The 14029-nt window shown below is 50.6% G+C and overlaps 2 protein-coding genes across 22 annotated transcripts in view; one reads left to right on the top strand and one right to left on the bottom strand.

Moving 5' to 3' along the window:
* On the top strand, positions 553–2508 carry MRPS34 (mitochondrial ribosomal protein S34). The gene is made up of 3 exons (XM_021411925.1): positions 553–948; positions 1023–1065; positions 1808–2508. Exons 1-3 carry the CDS (start codon positions 631–633, stop codon positions 2077–2079), a joined length of 633 nt encoding a protein of 210 aa, XP_021267600.1. The 5' UTR covers positions 553–630; the 3' UTR covers positions 2080–2508.
* Positions 4900–14029, bottom strand: part of MAPK8IP3 (mitogen-activated protein kinase 8 interacting protein 3) — a 76156-nt gene continuing 67026 nt past the window's right edge. For 18 of the 21 annotated variants that reach the window (XM_021411912.1, XM_021411915.1, XM_021411896.1 and 15 more), the window contains 5 exons: positions 13787–13900; positions 12446–12484; positions 8657–8836; positions 8251–8394; positions 4900–7732 (listed from right to left, as the gene is read on the bottom strand). In XM_021411912.1, coding sequence (XP_021267587.1) covers positions 7611–7732; positions 8251–8394; positions 8657–8836; positions 12446–12484; positions 13787–13900 — 599 coding nt within the window. In that variant the 3' untranslated portion in view covers positions 4900–7610. The remainder of the gene's footprint in view (positions 7733–8250; positions 8395–8656; positions 8837–12445; positions 12485–13786; positions 13901–14029) is intronic. The other 3 variants (XM_021411907.1, XM_021411917.1, XM_021411918.1) reach the window with 1 other exon arrangement.

Raw genomic sequence — 14029 nt, 5'->3', positions numbered from 1 at the left:
CCCTCGGGGTGTGGCTGCGGCTGCGGCGCCCATTGGGTTCGGGCAGCTCCGGGGACGGAGCGCCCGCTGCTCTCCGGGCGGAAGCGGCAACGCCTCACCGCCCTCTCAGGGAAAATCTGTCATCAGATCTAACTGCCTCTGTTTTGGTTTAAAGCCGCTCCCCTTGCTGGGTGGACTGAGGTTGAGTATCTTATTCCTGTTCCAGCTCCCCGCTCCTTTCGAGAGAGATGCAGCACATTAGGAGAGCGTTTGATGTTTTAAAGACGTTAACAGCACTTACAATTGAGTTTTACTCGATTCATTCTGTGACCTCCTGCTCCCTTCCGTACACACATCGCTCTTGCCTGTTTGCTGACAAAAGCTGGCGTCTCTATGCCTGACTAAAGGGCGCTATAGAACACCGCCGTGCCTGACTTCCGTCTATGCAAGATAAGCAGCTCCTCCAGTCGGCCTGCGGGCGGGGCGGGGCCTGGAGCGGGACCGACTTCCGGGGGGAGCCGGAAGCTGCGGGTGGTGGCAGTGGACTGGAGATGGGGTGGAACCTACTTCCGGGGGTGTGGCCTGAGGCAGCTTCCGGGGAGTGCCGGAAGTTCCGGGTGGCGGCAGCGCGCCGGGGTCGGGACCGGTGCTATGGCCCGCAAGAAGCTGTACCGCCCGATCGCCGCCATGGCCAAAAAGGTCCGCGAGTATCGGGCGCTGAAGGAGCGGCCGCGGGACTCGCAGCGCTTTGCCCTGGACTACGAGACCATGCGGCGGCCGCTGACGCAGAAGCGGCTGCCCGTGCTGGCCTGGGAGGACGTGCGGCGCGAGCACCGGCTGTTCTCGCTGCTGTGCCGCCTGCCGCTGTTCGGTGTGGGCCGCATGGTCACCCGCAAGTCCTGGCTGTGGGCGCACGACGAGCCCTGCTACTGGGTCATCACCAAGGTCCGCGCGGACTACACGGCCGAGGTAACGGCGCGGGGCGGGGGGGCTGCGGGGGACCGCGATGCTCCGGCCTTGAGCTCCTCCGACCTTCGTTGCAGGGCATGGACCACGGCAGGGCCTGGGGCCGGCTGACGTTCCGAGGTAAGGCCTCTTCGGCGGGGCGGGGGGCGGCGGGGGCTGAGCAGAGCGGCTCCCGGCGATTAGCACCGAACGCTGGAGTGCGTTCCCGGAACGCGTCTGTAAGGAACGTATGGGGAAGCCATAACGCTGAGCTTGGGCCCTGGGCTGAGGGCTGAGGTGATGGTCTGCTTTCGGACCTGGAAAGCAAGGTGTGGGCCGAGCACGCAGGGATGTGCCAGGTAAAGTCATGGGTGGAGCAGGAGTGATGGCAAAGCACCTTCTGGATGGGATTGTAATTTAACTCTTGGAGTTGCGTGTGTGAATTTTCCATTTTTCCAACGTGCTTTATGTTATGTTTATAAATCTAATGTATTAGTTTTTGAAACACTTCTCATTCAAAGGTTTTATAGTTGTTGAGTATTTTTATCGTTGAACTTCACAGCGTGGAGATGCATTGCTCTCGTTCTTTGCCATGGAAACTAATGCAGAGGGTGAGGTGATTTCTTGCATTTCACGTCATGACCTCTGCACAGTACAGAGCAGCTTGCCTGGAGTCTTTTCAGTCTGTTCCTGGTCAGATTTCCAAGGACAGAAGTGGGATCCCGTAGTATAGCAGTGAGGATACCATGTGATCTTTGGAAATTTTCCTTTACTATTGCTTCTTCTGGCATCTGCGGTACAGAAGAGTTGACACTTGCTGCAATTTCTGGCGGGAATATGTTGCTGAGAGCATTGTCCACTAATGTTCATCATCTTTTATCAGGTGAAACTGAAGAAGAAGAGAGAGAGATTGACAAAGTCATGTACCATGACTGGCGTATGGTGCCCAAGCATGAGGAGGAGGCCTTCAAGAAATTTACCCCAGTGCCAGAGGAGACCTGTCGGTACCTTCCGTACCCACCTTTGCTCCGAGCCATGATCCTTGCTCAGTGGCAGAAAGAGGGAAAAGAGATCACAGAGGAGCCAATGATTGTTGTGCAGAGGGCCTCTCGCCTTAAGGCTGCAAAGAAAAAAGCTGCACAGACACCACTGTAAGGTCTTACTCTGTGTCCTGAGCTTCCCACATGCTCTCGCTTCGTGTTGGCAGTACATCGCCTTACTGAAGACCCCCCTGCCTGCTGTGGTATGGTGTATCCACTTGTCCTCGTTTTCTCCCCTGGACTGTATGGCAATCTCATCTGAAAGGAAAGATGCAGATGCATTTGGATTTTTTTTTCCCCTCGTAACTTTGGTCTCAGTCAGATTCACTGTATATTCTCTGAAATTAGAGCTCCTGTCACCCAGCTGCAATGCTTGGGAGCACAGTTTCATTTACAGCCTGAAAATCGAGGAGGTTTTTAAGAACATTTTTCAAGTAGTTTAAGTAAGACCTACGTCATGGAAAAATGACTAAGTTAAATACGACATTATTTCACAGCGCTGAAATAAATGATTTCTTATTTCCACAGCACATTTGAAAGAAAATTGGTCCTTTCATGGGTGATTTATTTATTTTTTCAGTGCCTGGAGATCAGCGTGATGGTTTGTTGAGGTCCAAATTTAGCCTTTACCAAATAGAGGTAGAGCATCACATTCCTCTTACCCAGTGCAGGGTCATCTCATTTGCTGACATACAACTGCAGTGAACAGCATGGGACGAACACAGCTGGACTTTGGATACTGAGCTTTATTCCCAGCAACGGCTGTCGGGAGACGAACCATTTTAATTGTGCTCATGCAAGGTATACAGGATTAGCTTTTTCTATTTGAAGCCAGTAGCTAAATACCACTTGTTCTGGTGCAGCACACTGTGGTGAAAGTTACAAAAATGCATCTTAGCGCAGAGCTTATGATTTCATTTTTTCTTACAATGGTTGTGGCTTCTGCTGCAGCGTCAGGAACCATTGTGGTGAGGGGTTCCAGTCTGGTTGCGTGTGGAGTCACAAGAGCTGTTCAGCTCCTTGCAGTTCGGTGTTTGGCGCTTTTGTCTGCTGCAGTAAATAGCTGAGAATTGCTGTTCCGCTTGCAGCAGCATCCTAAAATCACAAGTTGCCCAAAGAGATTTACTGAAGGGAGCAAAAATGTGACTCTGTGCCCTCTGTGTGCATGGCAGGCCTTGATGATGCGGGGTAGCAGGGCTGCAGCTGCCAGAAAGAGGCTGTCACTAGACAGAGCAAACATGTCAACAGCTACCAGCGCTTCACAGGTTTCCTCCCCAAAGGCTCCTGAAGGTTTAAGATGGATGAGGGCTTTCTCATGAGTTAACAGCTGGTTCTACAGCGAGGCACAGAAGTTGGGAAGAACTGGGCTCTTGCTCCTCTGCTGTGGAAGGCCGTGGCTGGAGCTCTGTAGAGTTCAGAAGGGCTTTGAAGCGGTGGGAGCGTCCATGGGAGGAAAGTTCAGAGTGCTAATAATGCATGAACACTGTTACAGGCTAAGACATCCAGCTGCAGCTTGTCCTTCATCATGATTGAGGTGCTACAGAAACAGCACATGGACTGAGGAGTGGGAAGAGGAAAGAGCGTAGCTCTGGGTTCAGAAGGAACAATCCCATCCTCAGCCCTGCGTGGCTGAGAGCTGAGCAGCCAGCACTGGCAGTGCCCTCCTCTGGGCAAGGGCTCTGGGGCAGCCCACAGCAGGCAGAGCATCCACCAACAGCCAGAGACAAAGCAAGAAATGGGCCAGACCCAGGGTGTGGCCTGGGCAGGAGCAGAAGCAGATGGGATGGGACCCTGCTTCCAAACCTGGTTTCTGAGGGGCTGCCATCAGCCCGGGGATCACTGCTTGGTGGCCCCGTGCCCTGGCCTCTTGGCCACAGCTCCTGAGATAAAGGGCTTGGGCCTCCAGTATGGCTGCTGCAGGGAGCTGCAGGGCAGGTGTCCTGGGCTGCTGGCTGACCCCCAGCAGGGCATCCTTCAGGAACCTTTCTGCTTCTTCACTGTTCTGCTTAGAGCAGGCAGTCCCTGGGCAGCCAGGGCTCCTCCTGCTCCAGGTTCCTCTCCCAGAGCTGATTTACAGCTCCCAGCACACTATTAGACCTGTAAAGCTTGGCCACTTTTTTTTCCATAATGAACTGTGGGCTCCGCCCTGGTCTTCATAAGGATAGCAGATGGGGGTGGGCACAGCAGTTAGTACAAAGCGCGTGAGCCAAGTGCTCTGTTTGCAGGGTGCTGCACCAAATTACTTGTGTCCCTGCTACCACAATGTGCTGCTATTTGCAATTTTACATGCATGCTCTAAGGATGCAGAGGCAATGCAGCTAATGAGGAAGCAGCTCATCATGCAATTGAAATTGCCTAGGAAGACAGCAGTAACTGCTCAACGCAGTTCACACTGAAGGCTGACAGCTGGTAGTTGGCTGAGTCAATATTCATAGCCTTAGTCAGTAATTTTCACTACCTTCCTTTTCTGTCACATCTATTACTGCTGTATATATCCCTTGAATGAATGCCATTCTACAAAATAAATATGAGCTTATCTAAATGCTGCTGGGATGGGGAACAGCCATGCATGAGCTCACTTTCTTTAGCTTTGGATGTCACCATTCCTATTGCACTTTGTGAACTCCCACCTGATAGTGGCAGGGAACTGATGGCTGAGCCCCCAGCTCATCTGAAGGGGACCCCACAGGGACAGGCATGGGCAGCCTGCAGCTGAAGGGTCCTTTTCTGACTTTCATTTCTGACACTGGGAGAAGCACTGGCTTCAGGGCACATGGCTTGTAGGACCAGCATCTCCTGGTCAAACAGTGAGCAACACACATCTCATTTGCTAATTGCTGAATGGGTGCCATTCCCATCATTTTACGTGTCACGATGTTATTAAAGGCTGAGCAGAAATCCCAGTGACCTTTCCAGGAACAAGACATACTGGCACTTGCTGATGTTAACACATTTATTACATACAGAACAGATATGGTTTGTTGTTTGATAGCATAGGGAAAAAAGCATGGGAACGTATTCATACAGCGGTCTCTTTACAGAATGCCATCTTCAGACCAAACAGCGGAGTTTACAGGCCTTAAGACACTTTTTAAAATCCTTTTGTAACATACAAGATACTTTACATACATCACAGTGGAGATATGACAGGGAAGTGTGTTGAAGCCAGTCAGTTCTCACCTTGCTGCCCAGCAGCCACCACATCCCGACAGGAGCTGACAGCAGGGGCAGGCTCTGCTTAGCTGGAGCCACCCCTCTGACACGTGTGCTTCTCTTGGAGGAAACCAGGCACCAAACTGGGAAGGAACCTGTTGGCAGAGGCCCGAGAATGGTTTCCTTATGTTGCCGTGGACCAGGGGGTGACAGAAGACTGAATATTGTCACTTTTGCTGCTAAAACCAGATCGAGAACAAACTGTAAGAGGTAAGAACGTTGCAATTCTGTATTTTTATGCTGAAGGCTCGACAGACCTAAAGAATTGGATTTGCCATTAAATGAGACCAAATGATGACATTTTCCTGGCTCTACGTAACTGTTAGATGTCTGTGGAATCTGCTGTCTAAATATGTATTATTGCACCCTGTGCTGTGACCCAAAGAGCTTGTTCTAGCAGAAAGCTTTCTGGGCAAGTGAACCAGCAGTGCGGCACGGTCAGCACTGCCCCAGGGAGAGGTTTCCTCTCAAATGTTCCCCTCTATGTTGAGTGGCTCTTTGCATTTGGCTGATTCTGCAAACCACAGCTCCTGGCACGCTGCTGGCTTAAGGATACAGTCTGGGTGTTCCCTACCTCTGCATGGAGCGGTGTGGGCCTGCACGTCACCAGCTGCTCACAGGCCGTGCAGGCAGCGCTGTGGCCCCGTACTCTGGTGGCTGAGGCCTCTGCTCTCTGGGTGCATCCTCCTGCCTCCCTGGATGGGAACCGTGTGCCCCAGCCTTTTCTGAGCTGTGGATCCAAAAAGCATTTCAGTGCTGCTGAACGAGGACAGATGTTAAAGCTTCCCCAGGGAACGCTGTGTGCCTGCAGCACACGAACAGCTGCAGACCACACCAACAAGCAGAGGTCACATTCCCCAGAGATGGAGGTGGACATCCCTGGGAGACCTGGAGTGCTGCACAGCTCAGGAAACCAACGAGACAGCCACCAGGATCTTCTAAATTCATTGCTAACAACTTGCCTTTGTAGAGGAAGGACTGTTGCGACTGTCAGAAAGGAAACACAAACCACTGCCTCTACATCTAGAGCTGCCATGCTTTGAATACGGAGCTTAAAACTGCTCTCCCTGGCTGCACTTTGTGCTGCTTCTCCTATAAGCAGGACACACAGCTTGCACAAGGAGCGCAGTCAGAATTTCTCTGAGAGGCTGTCACTCTTTTCAGGAGTCACAAAGGTCCAGCTTTTCAAACTACTTACTAATCAAGTCAGCCACTGCTTGTGACATTAGGTAAAAGGAGCTGGGAGATCTGGCCTCAGTTCCCTTATCTGTGTGACCTCAGGCAAGAGACAGCCTGTACACCTTGACTGCACCTACACAGACTTTCCTAAGCTGACAGCCACTGTATGAAGGAAAACAGCCACCTCCTTCCAGCAGGATGCCAGCCCTTCCCAGGTTGGGACCAACTCTCAGCGTGTTAATGCAGAATCCACAGCACACCAACGTTATCTGCCGTCGCCTGTATTTTAAAAGCCAACAATTGCTATGCAGAGATAGCTTTCTCCTAAAGCTTTCAGGCTCACAAAAAGAATGAACTTCAGAATTCTTTTCTGCTTGGCGTTTTTTGGAAGAGGGAGTTAAAATATTGCTTCCTTTTCCCCCTTTTAAATAACAAGGTTCCAGTACCTCTTTGTTACCGTAGTTTCCAAAGTCCCCATGGCCTCCCCAGTCAAACACCAGTCGCCCACCTGAGGCTACCAAACAATCCTCTCTGGACACATGCAGTCGCCCAGCACACCACTGCTACGGTAACAGCAGCAGAAAAGGAGGGAGACTTTCCATCTGCAAGCCTGGAGGATGTGTTCCCCGCACTAATGGCCCTGCCACCTTCTCCAGCCAAACAGCAGAAGTGCTTCCCAAACCTCGACACTCCTTTCTATTGAAGGCTCCTTGGACCTGGCTGCTGTCAGTCTGTGGGATACTATTCTGTGCTCAGGTGTACTCTGTGCATAGTGGATAAGGTGGAAAGTCCACTGTGGAATTACGAAGGATTTCTTCTGGGGTGCCATAGGAGTTGTGATTCTCCATCACTGCTTTGGCGGGGAACGCCGGGGTGCCGTACTACTTCTCATGCAGGTGGGAGCAAGGCAACCTGCTGGAGAACCAGACCCACCACCCGCCCAGCTCCCCGGCCCCAGGCAAAGCTTTAGCACAGCTCTGGCTCCAAGCTTCACTTTATCCATGCGCTGCCATTTCTCTCCTTGTAGACACCAGCTCCAGAGCAGAACAATAATCCAACCACGCTGAAAGCTCATGGGCCCAAGATGAAAGCTGCAAGTTCAGAGGTTACAAGGGGGTCACAGTCCGAGGCAGGAGCCGCTGCAGTTGTCTGGGGTCGGTTTCCAGCAGTAGGTATAATGCAGGTGTTCTGTATGTACATCGTGGCATTCAGGTGGGAACAGGGACAATTACATTGGTAGGAACGGAGAAATTCTCACTCTGGGATATAGGATACCTGCCACACGATAATGTGGCTCCTTTCTGCCTTAGAAAGTACTGGCTTCACCTGGGTGGCATCTCCTGCATTCTCTTCTGTCTCATCATCTTCTCCATCCCCTGAAGATAGAAAGCAGAGTAAAAAAAGGCTGGAAAGAAAATCCCAAGCTACACTGCCCTGGAATTGTTCAGAGGAGTTGAATATCCATGCTACAGTCTCTGCAGTCTGACAACAGGCAGCAGGAGCTGAGACCTCCCTGTACGCCTGCAGAACATTTATAACAGTACGGTGCTTTTCTGAAGTAGGCTTCTGTGAATGGAACAAACTGTCTCCAGCTGAAGGGAAAACCCACCTTCTGTTTGGGGAAACCAGTGTTTACAACCGAGTGCCCCAGAGCAGCACAGGTGACTCCAGGGGGACAGCAGCGTTTGGAGCCAATGGCACAGACAGGGGCAAGGTTTGGCAGCCTCGTGCTGTGCAAGGAAAATACTTGCTATCTGCCACCACAGCAGGAGGTAGGAGAAAAACAGCCTTGCTTTTCAGATTTCTTCTTCCACAGCAGTGATCCCTCTCCTCCACAAATCATTCCCCTGCACCCCTTCCCATTCCACACCCCCCACTCACTGCAGGCACTCACCGATCCGGAAATCAATGTACCCTTCTCCTCCACTCAGCACCAGGACATTCTTCAGCTTCTGCCCCTCAGTCTCTGTGGCTGCTGTGCTGGGGTTCTCTGAGGGGCTGTCCAACACGCTCCCATTCAAGGTTGCTAGGACATTGCCTGGGACAGGACAGAGGAGCCATCAGTGCCTCTGCTCAGCCCTCAGGCACTCTCACAGACAAACATGACTGAGCAGGCCAATTCCTTCCACTGCTGAAATCTGGAAGACACTGCAGTTTGAGCTCTCAGTGTCTGAGCCACAGTGATCTCCAAGTGCTAGAAATGGAACAGGCAGCCTTCAGCTGCAGGTCAGCCTACACTCCTGCCTCAGAATGGACAGCACTACCAGATCCTCATGAGAAAGGGCTGTGCTCATCCTTACCAGGCACAGAGACAAAGAACTTGACAGCATCGCGGTGACCATGGAAGCAGAGCTGTGCTTGAGCCATGGAGCAGTAGGGAATAAAACTGCTGGCAGATTTGTCGCTGTTGTCATCACCGTACACATGGATGACCCCACCAGAGCGGCTGCCCTCTCCAGAGGTGGGTGAGGTCTTGTTGGCTAGGGACAGGAGAAGGAACATTGTTAGTGATAGTTTTGGCCCCATTTACAGAAGGGGTTCAATCAAAGAGAAAACTCATGAGCCATGAAGGAAAACCTTTATGGGTTCAAATCTCTTTTAAGGTCTTAGAGAATAAAATGGTTCACCTGGAAGGACCTTCAACGATCATCTCCTCCAACTGCCTCACTGCTTAGGGGCTAATCAAAACTTAAAGCATTTGACTGAGGGCATCTCAATACATCAGTCAAACATCTCTTCAACACTGACAGGCATGGGGCAGCACCCACCTCTAAGAAGCCTGCTCCAGCATTGCCTTACCCTCACAGTAAAGAGATTCTTCCTGATTCCCAGTCTGAACCTCCCCTGGCACAGCTCTGGGCTGCTCCCACACACGCTGTCCTTGGCTCCCAGGAGCCGAGCACTGCACCTCCCTCTGCTTCCCCTGCTCAGGGAGCTGCAGAGCAGAGAGGTCACCTCCGGCCTCCTGTTCTCCAGATCAGACATCCCAATGCCCCCAGCCTCTCCTCACAGCACATGCCTCCCAGTCCCATTACCAGCTTTGCTGCCCTCCTCTGGATGCTTTCCAGTACCTTAACATCCTTTTTATATTGTGGAGCCCAGAAATGCACAAAATATTCGAAGTGAGACCGCACCAACACAAAGTATAGCAGGAGAATCACCTGTTTTGTCCTGCTGGCCATGCTGTGTTTAATACATCCCAAAATGCAGTTTGCTCTCTTAATGCCAGGGCACACTGCTGGCTCACACTGAACCTGCTGTCACCACCCAGATCCCTTTTTGCTGAGCTGCACTTCAGCCACTCATCTCCCAAGCTCTGCCTGTGTCCAGCATCGCTCCATCCTGGGTGCAGAACTTGGCACTTTCCTTTGCTGAACTTCATGCTGTTGTTCCTTGCCCAATGCTCTGTCTATCTAGAGCCCTCTGCAAGGTTTCTCATCCCTCCAGCAAGTCAACAGCACCTCCTAGTTGAGTGCTATCAGCAAATGTGCTGAGGATGCGCTCCAGTCCTGCATCCAGATCACTGATAAAATACTGAACACAACAGGCCCTAGAACTGAGCCCAGAATTATGTAAGGGTTACAATCATAGAGTCCTGAAAGCTGGAAGGGACCTCTGAAGGCCATCTAGTCCAACTCCTTGCAATGCACAGGGACACCACAGCTCGGTCAGGTTGCCCAGGGCCTGATCCAGCCTCGCCTTGAAAGTCTCCAGGGATGGGGCATCCACCACAACTCTGGGCAACCTGTTCCCATGCCTCATGACCCTCACTGTAAAAGACTTTTTCCCTTATACCCAGAGGAAATCTCCCCTCTTTGAGCTTGAAGCCATTTCCCCTTGTTCTGTCACCACAGACCCTGCTAAGAGCCTGTCCCCATTCTTCCTGTCACTCCCCTTTAGATACTGAAGGCTGCTCTCAGGTCACCTCGCAGCCTTCTCTTCTTCAGGCCGCACAGCCCCAGCTCTCTCAGCCTGTCCCACAGGAGAGCTGTTCCATCTCTTGCATCATTTTTGACACGCTCCAGCAGCTCCATGTCTCTCCTGTACTGAGAGCTCCCCATCAGGACACAGTGCTCTAGGTGAGGTCTCACAGCACAGAGCAGAGGAGCAGGATCCCCTCCCTTGCCCTGCTGGCCGTGCTGCTTTGGATTGCAGCCCAGGATCTGGTTGGCTTTCTGGGCTGCAAAGGCACCGTGCTGGCTCACGTCTTGCTGCCATCCACCAGTACCCCCAGGTCTTTTTCAGCAGGGCTGTGCTCCATCCTTACATCCCCAGCTTGTATTGGTAGTGGATGTTGCCTTGCCCCAGGTGCAGATCTTGCACTTGGATTTGTTGAACCTCATGAGGTTCTTGAGGGGCCACTGCTCAGCCTGTCTATGCCCCTCTAGATGGCATCCCATCCCCATAATGGAGGAGACCCCATTAGACTATATGGTCCCTCTCTGTTAGTCTGGTTACATCCACTCATAGTAACAAGCAACTTTTTTTTTAAGATTTGGCTGTTAGTGATGATGCATACACACATCCCCAGTGGTGGTGGACAAGAGCGACCCTAAGGCACAAGAGACAAAGCCTCTGGGGTGCCCCAGTGAAGGTCTCTTCTCCAGGAACAATCCTGTCCACCCTTCAGAAGTCACTTACTGTCCCTGGATCAGCCTCTGGCACTTGGTAATATAAGCAAATGTACCCACTGTACCCAAGACTCTTGTCCTCTATACACCCGGAGATCTACTGCTATTTTGGGAACTGAAGTTGCTCCACTTCCAAATCAAGTCCTTTGCTCATGCCAAGCTGTGAGTGCACAGGTTGCTGAAAGCAGCCTCTGTGTCTGGCAGAGGCCTCTCAGCCCAGCAAGTGTCGCAGCAGTGGAGCTAGTCCTTCCTTAGTCCTTGATTTAGAAGATCAGCTACTCAAGCAATGAACATCAAAAAGATATTCAACATCCACAGTCCCCAAGGACTTCAAGGTGAGCTCAGAGGCATGCATCTTTCAGGCCTGGGCTCTTGGGGTGGGAAAGCTTCCACTCACCATGGAAGAGAGCAGTGCTCAGAGATCAGGGCAGGAAATGCTTTCCTTCTGCATGTACCCACATCAGTAAAACAAACAGTACTAGAATCAGAAGGCTTTCACTTCCTGTTTACTTACAGAGAGAAATGAATTGCTTACTTACTATCTGTAGCTCTGTATGTTGGCTTGCACTGGCTTTCAGTTATTAAGAGGCTCAGGAACAAAGGAGGTTCTTACCTAGCAGACTTGCGATGGAACACTGAGGTAAGTACAAATATTTGGATGGAAGAATGACAATCAGTGTGTGCAGGGGGAAGATCCCTGGGATGAAAGCTTTCTGCACCTCTGTGCTTTGGTTTACTGAGAGCAGCCAGAACTGGCTGAGCTCCAGTAGACAGGGCTCTTCCAGCTCAGTGTCTGGCTTCTCACAGGGACCAGTATCAGAGGCTTTAAAAGGAAGAAGAGATGCACCAATGTTTCTGGACAGCCACAGGAGAAATACTTTCTGATCCTAGAAATGCTGAGGCAAGTATAAATCTGAACAGTGAACTCAGACCTTGCTTCAACTGACACAAAACCAAACAATTCTCAGCATTCATCCAAGTTCCTCTTTTTAAGTGTTGGCTGACTAGCCGCAGCTGCCAGGTGCCACAGCACTTACTACCACTGGCCTGGAAACTGATGTGAGAAGCATCCTTGGAAAACCAAGGCTGACCAAGGATGACCTTGGAAGAACAGTGTGCTCCAGCTTCCTGGAGCTGAACAAGTAAATCCTCACAGCCCCCATCTCAGAGCTGGCCTACCAGAAAGGCAGTACTGTATAGTATGATATAGTGAAGTACTCTTGACACGAAAAGCAGAGGGATGGCTGATGAGATAGATGAAAACGTTTCAGGCCGTGGTAAATTATGGCATTTACATTATTGTCTCTGGTCACTTTTCTCAGGTGACTAACTTAAAATGAAAGAGATGAGGAAAAATGGATGGGGAGAGCTGAATGGCAGGATGGAAGGGTAGGGAAGTGACTGCAAAGGTGAGCGGGTGCAGAAGTGAAAGCTGAAGGAAGGAGGCAATGGACTTACCCCGGAGCCCAAGGAGTTGGCCTCGGTGGAGGACTACAGCTAGGTAGAGGCAAGGAGTAGGAACACAAAGGGGCACGGGAAGAGACAGGCAGGATGGGAGAGAAGAAAAAGGTGAATTACTGGGAGAAAATTCAGGTAGCAACAGAAACGTATATACTTGGAGAAACCACATGAGCTACGGGCTTGAGTAGTTTATACCAACACTGTTCTTGCTCGTTTTACTCTTATCTTACAAAGACAAATGTAGTATCTGAGACAGATGAAGGTCCTTGGTCACAAAGATCTATTGCTGAAGTTTCTAGTGACAGTTTACAGCTTATCGCATTTTTACAGAAACACCAAAAGATAATGCAACTGGTTTACAGCAGGGAACAAGCTTAAATTGGAGTTATGGCAGCAGTGTCAGTCCCTGGGGTAACCAGCAGGCTTAGAGGAGACAACTTCAACTCTGACTTCCAGGAAAACTGCAACAGGTTTGCCCCTTTTACCCAAGAGCCATTCGATCCTCAGCTTTCCTGCCAGCACTAATGAGAAAATGTACATCTCACTGCTTTCCACAGAAAGGAGCTGCAGTCAGCCTCAAGTCCTACTTCCCCATTATATTTTGAAACAGACCTTACACTACGAAAAATTAGATGATGGCTGGCAGGTACAGAACTGGCTTACTTCAATTAAACTTCCAGTGCTAGAGATACGCCTTTTAACAACTGCTGCTACTGGGCTTGTCTTAAGATACTGATTTCTACCTGACTAATAAAAAATGAACTCTAATTTGAGAAAATGAAGCTTTTTCTAAGGTCAAGTTCTGCAAAATACTCTCATGGAGATGCTTAGATGTCTACACCAGATAAAAATTTCCAGGGAGATCTTCCTGGTGACTTCTCATCCCCCAGCCTCCTCCTTGTGGAGACCTGCAGCAGCTCCCAGCACTTTGTTTCTCTTGCTTCCCAGTAGGTACAAAATCAGCTCACATCAGTCTGCTCTGTCAAGGTCACCCTCAGAAGAGAAGACTGTACAGAGGGTAGAGATGTCACTGGTGCCCAAATAAACCTTCAACTGAACTGAAAAGGAACAGTAATAAATCTCCATTTGGATTTAAACAGTTTAAACCCATTCAGCTGAACACTTCATTCCATAACTAAAGAAGAGTTAAATCGAGGTCTGGGTCACTCATACTCAGGGCTCTCCTCCTCTTCTCTCTGAACACTTTGTCAGGTTCAGAGTAAAAATGTCCAGAAAGTATCAGCCCACCAGAGCCATGTGCCACGATGCACCAAGAACACACCGAAGCACTGCTCTTTTCAGGGGGACGCAGAAAAATCTCTGACAAATGTCACTTACTCTCAGTCAGTGGAATGGAGATGACAACACCATTCCCTGTTCCCACCCAGAGACGATTGCCAGCGATGAGCAGGGCTGTAATCCGTACAAACGAGAAGCCCAGTTTTCCAGTACCTGTAAGCACGCACAAGAATGGAAGCGTCAGTTAAGACTGCATGACTTCTGGGCAAGGTCTGCTAATGAATTTTCATTTCTCCCCGATCTCAGTAAGCAACAGACCGCCGAGAGACGACCCCTGCTGCC

Source organism: Numida meleagris, chromosome 13, assembly GCF_002078875.1.
Source record: "Numida meleagris isolate 19003 breed g44 Domestic line chromosome 13, NumMel1.0, whole genome shotgun sequence".
Lineage (NCBI taxonomy): Eukaryota > Metazoa > Chordata > Aves > Galliformes > Numididae > Numida > Numida meleagris.
This window is presented reverse-complemented; position numbering and strand designations above follow the sequence as displayed.

Coding starts and splice junctions, on each gene's coding strand:
- MRPS34 (XM_021411925.1), top strand. CDS start 631: ATGGCCCGCAAGAAGCTGTACCGCCCGATCGCCGCCATGGCCAAAAAG. Junction 949..1,022: donor GCGCGGACTACACGGCCGAG/GTAACGGCGCGG, acceptor CCTTCGTTGCAG/GGCATGGACCACGGCAGGGC. Junction 1,066..1,807: donor GGGCCGGCTGACGTTCCGAG/GTAAGGCCTCTT, acceptor ATCTTTTATCAG/GTGAAACTGAAGAAGAAGAG.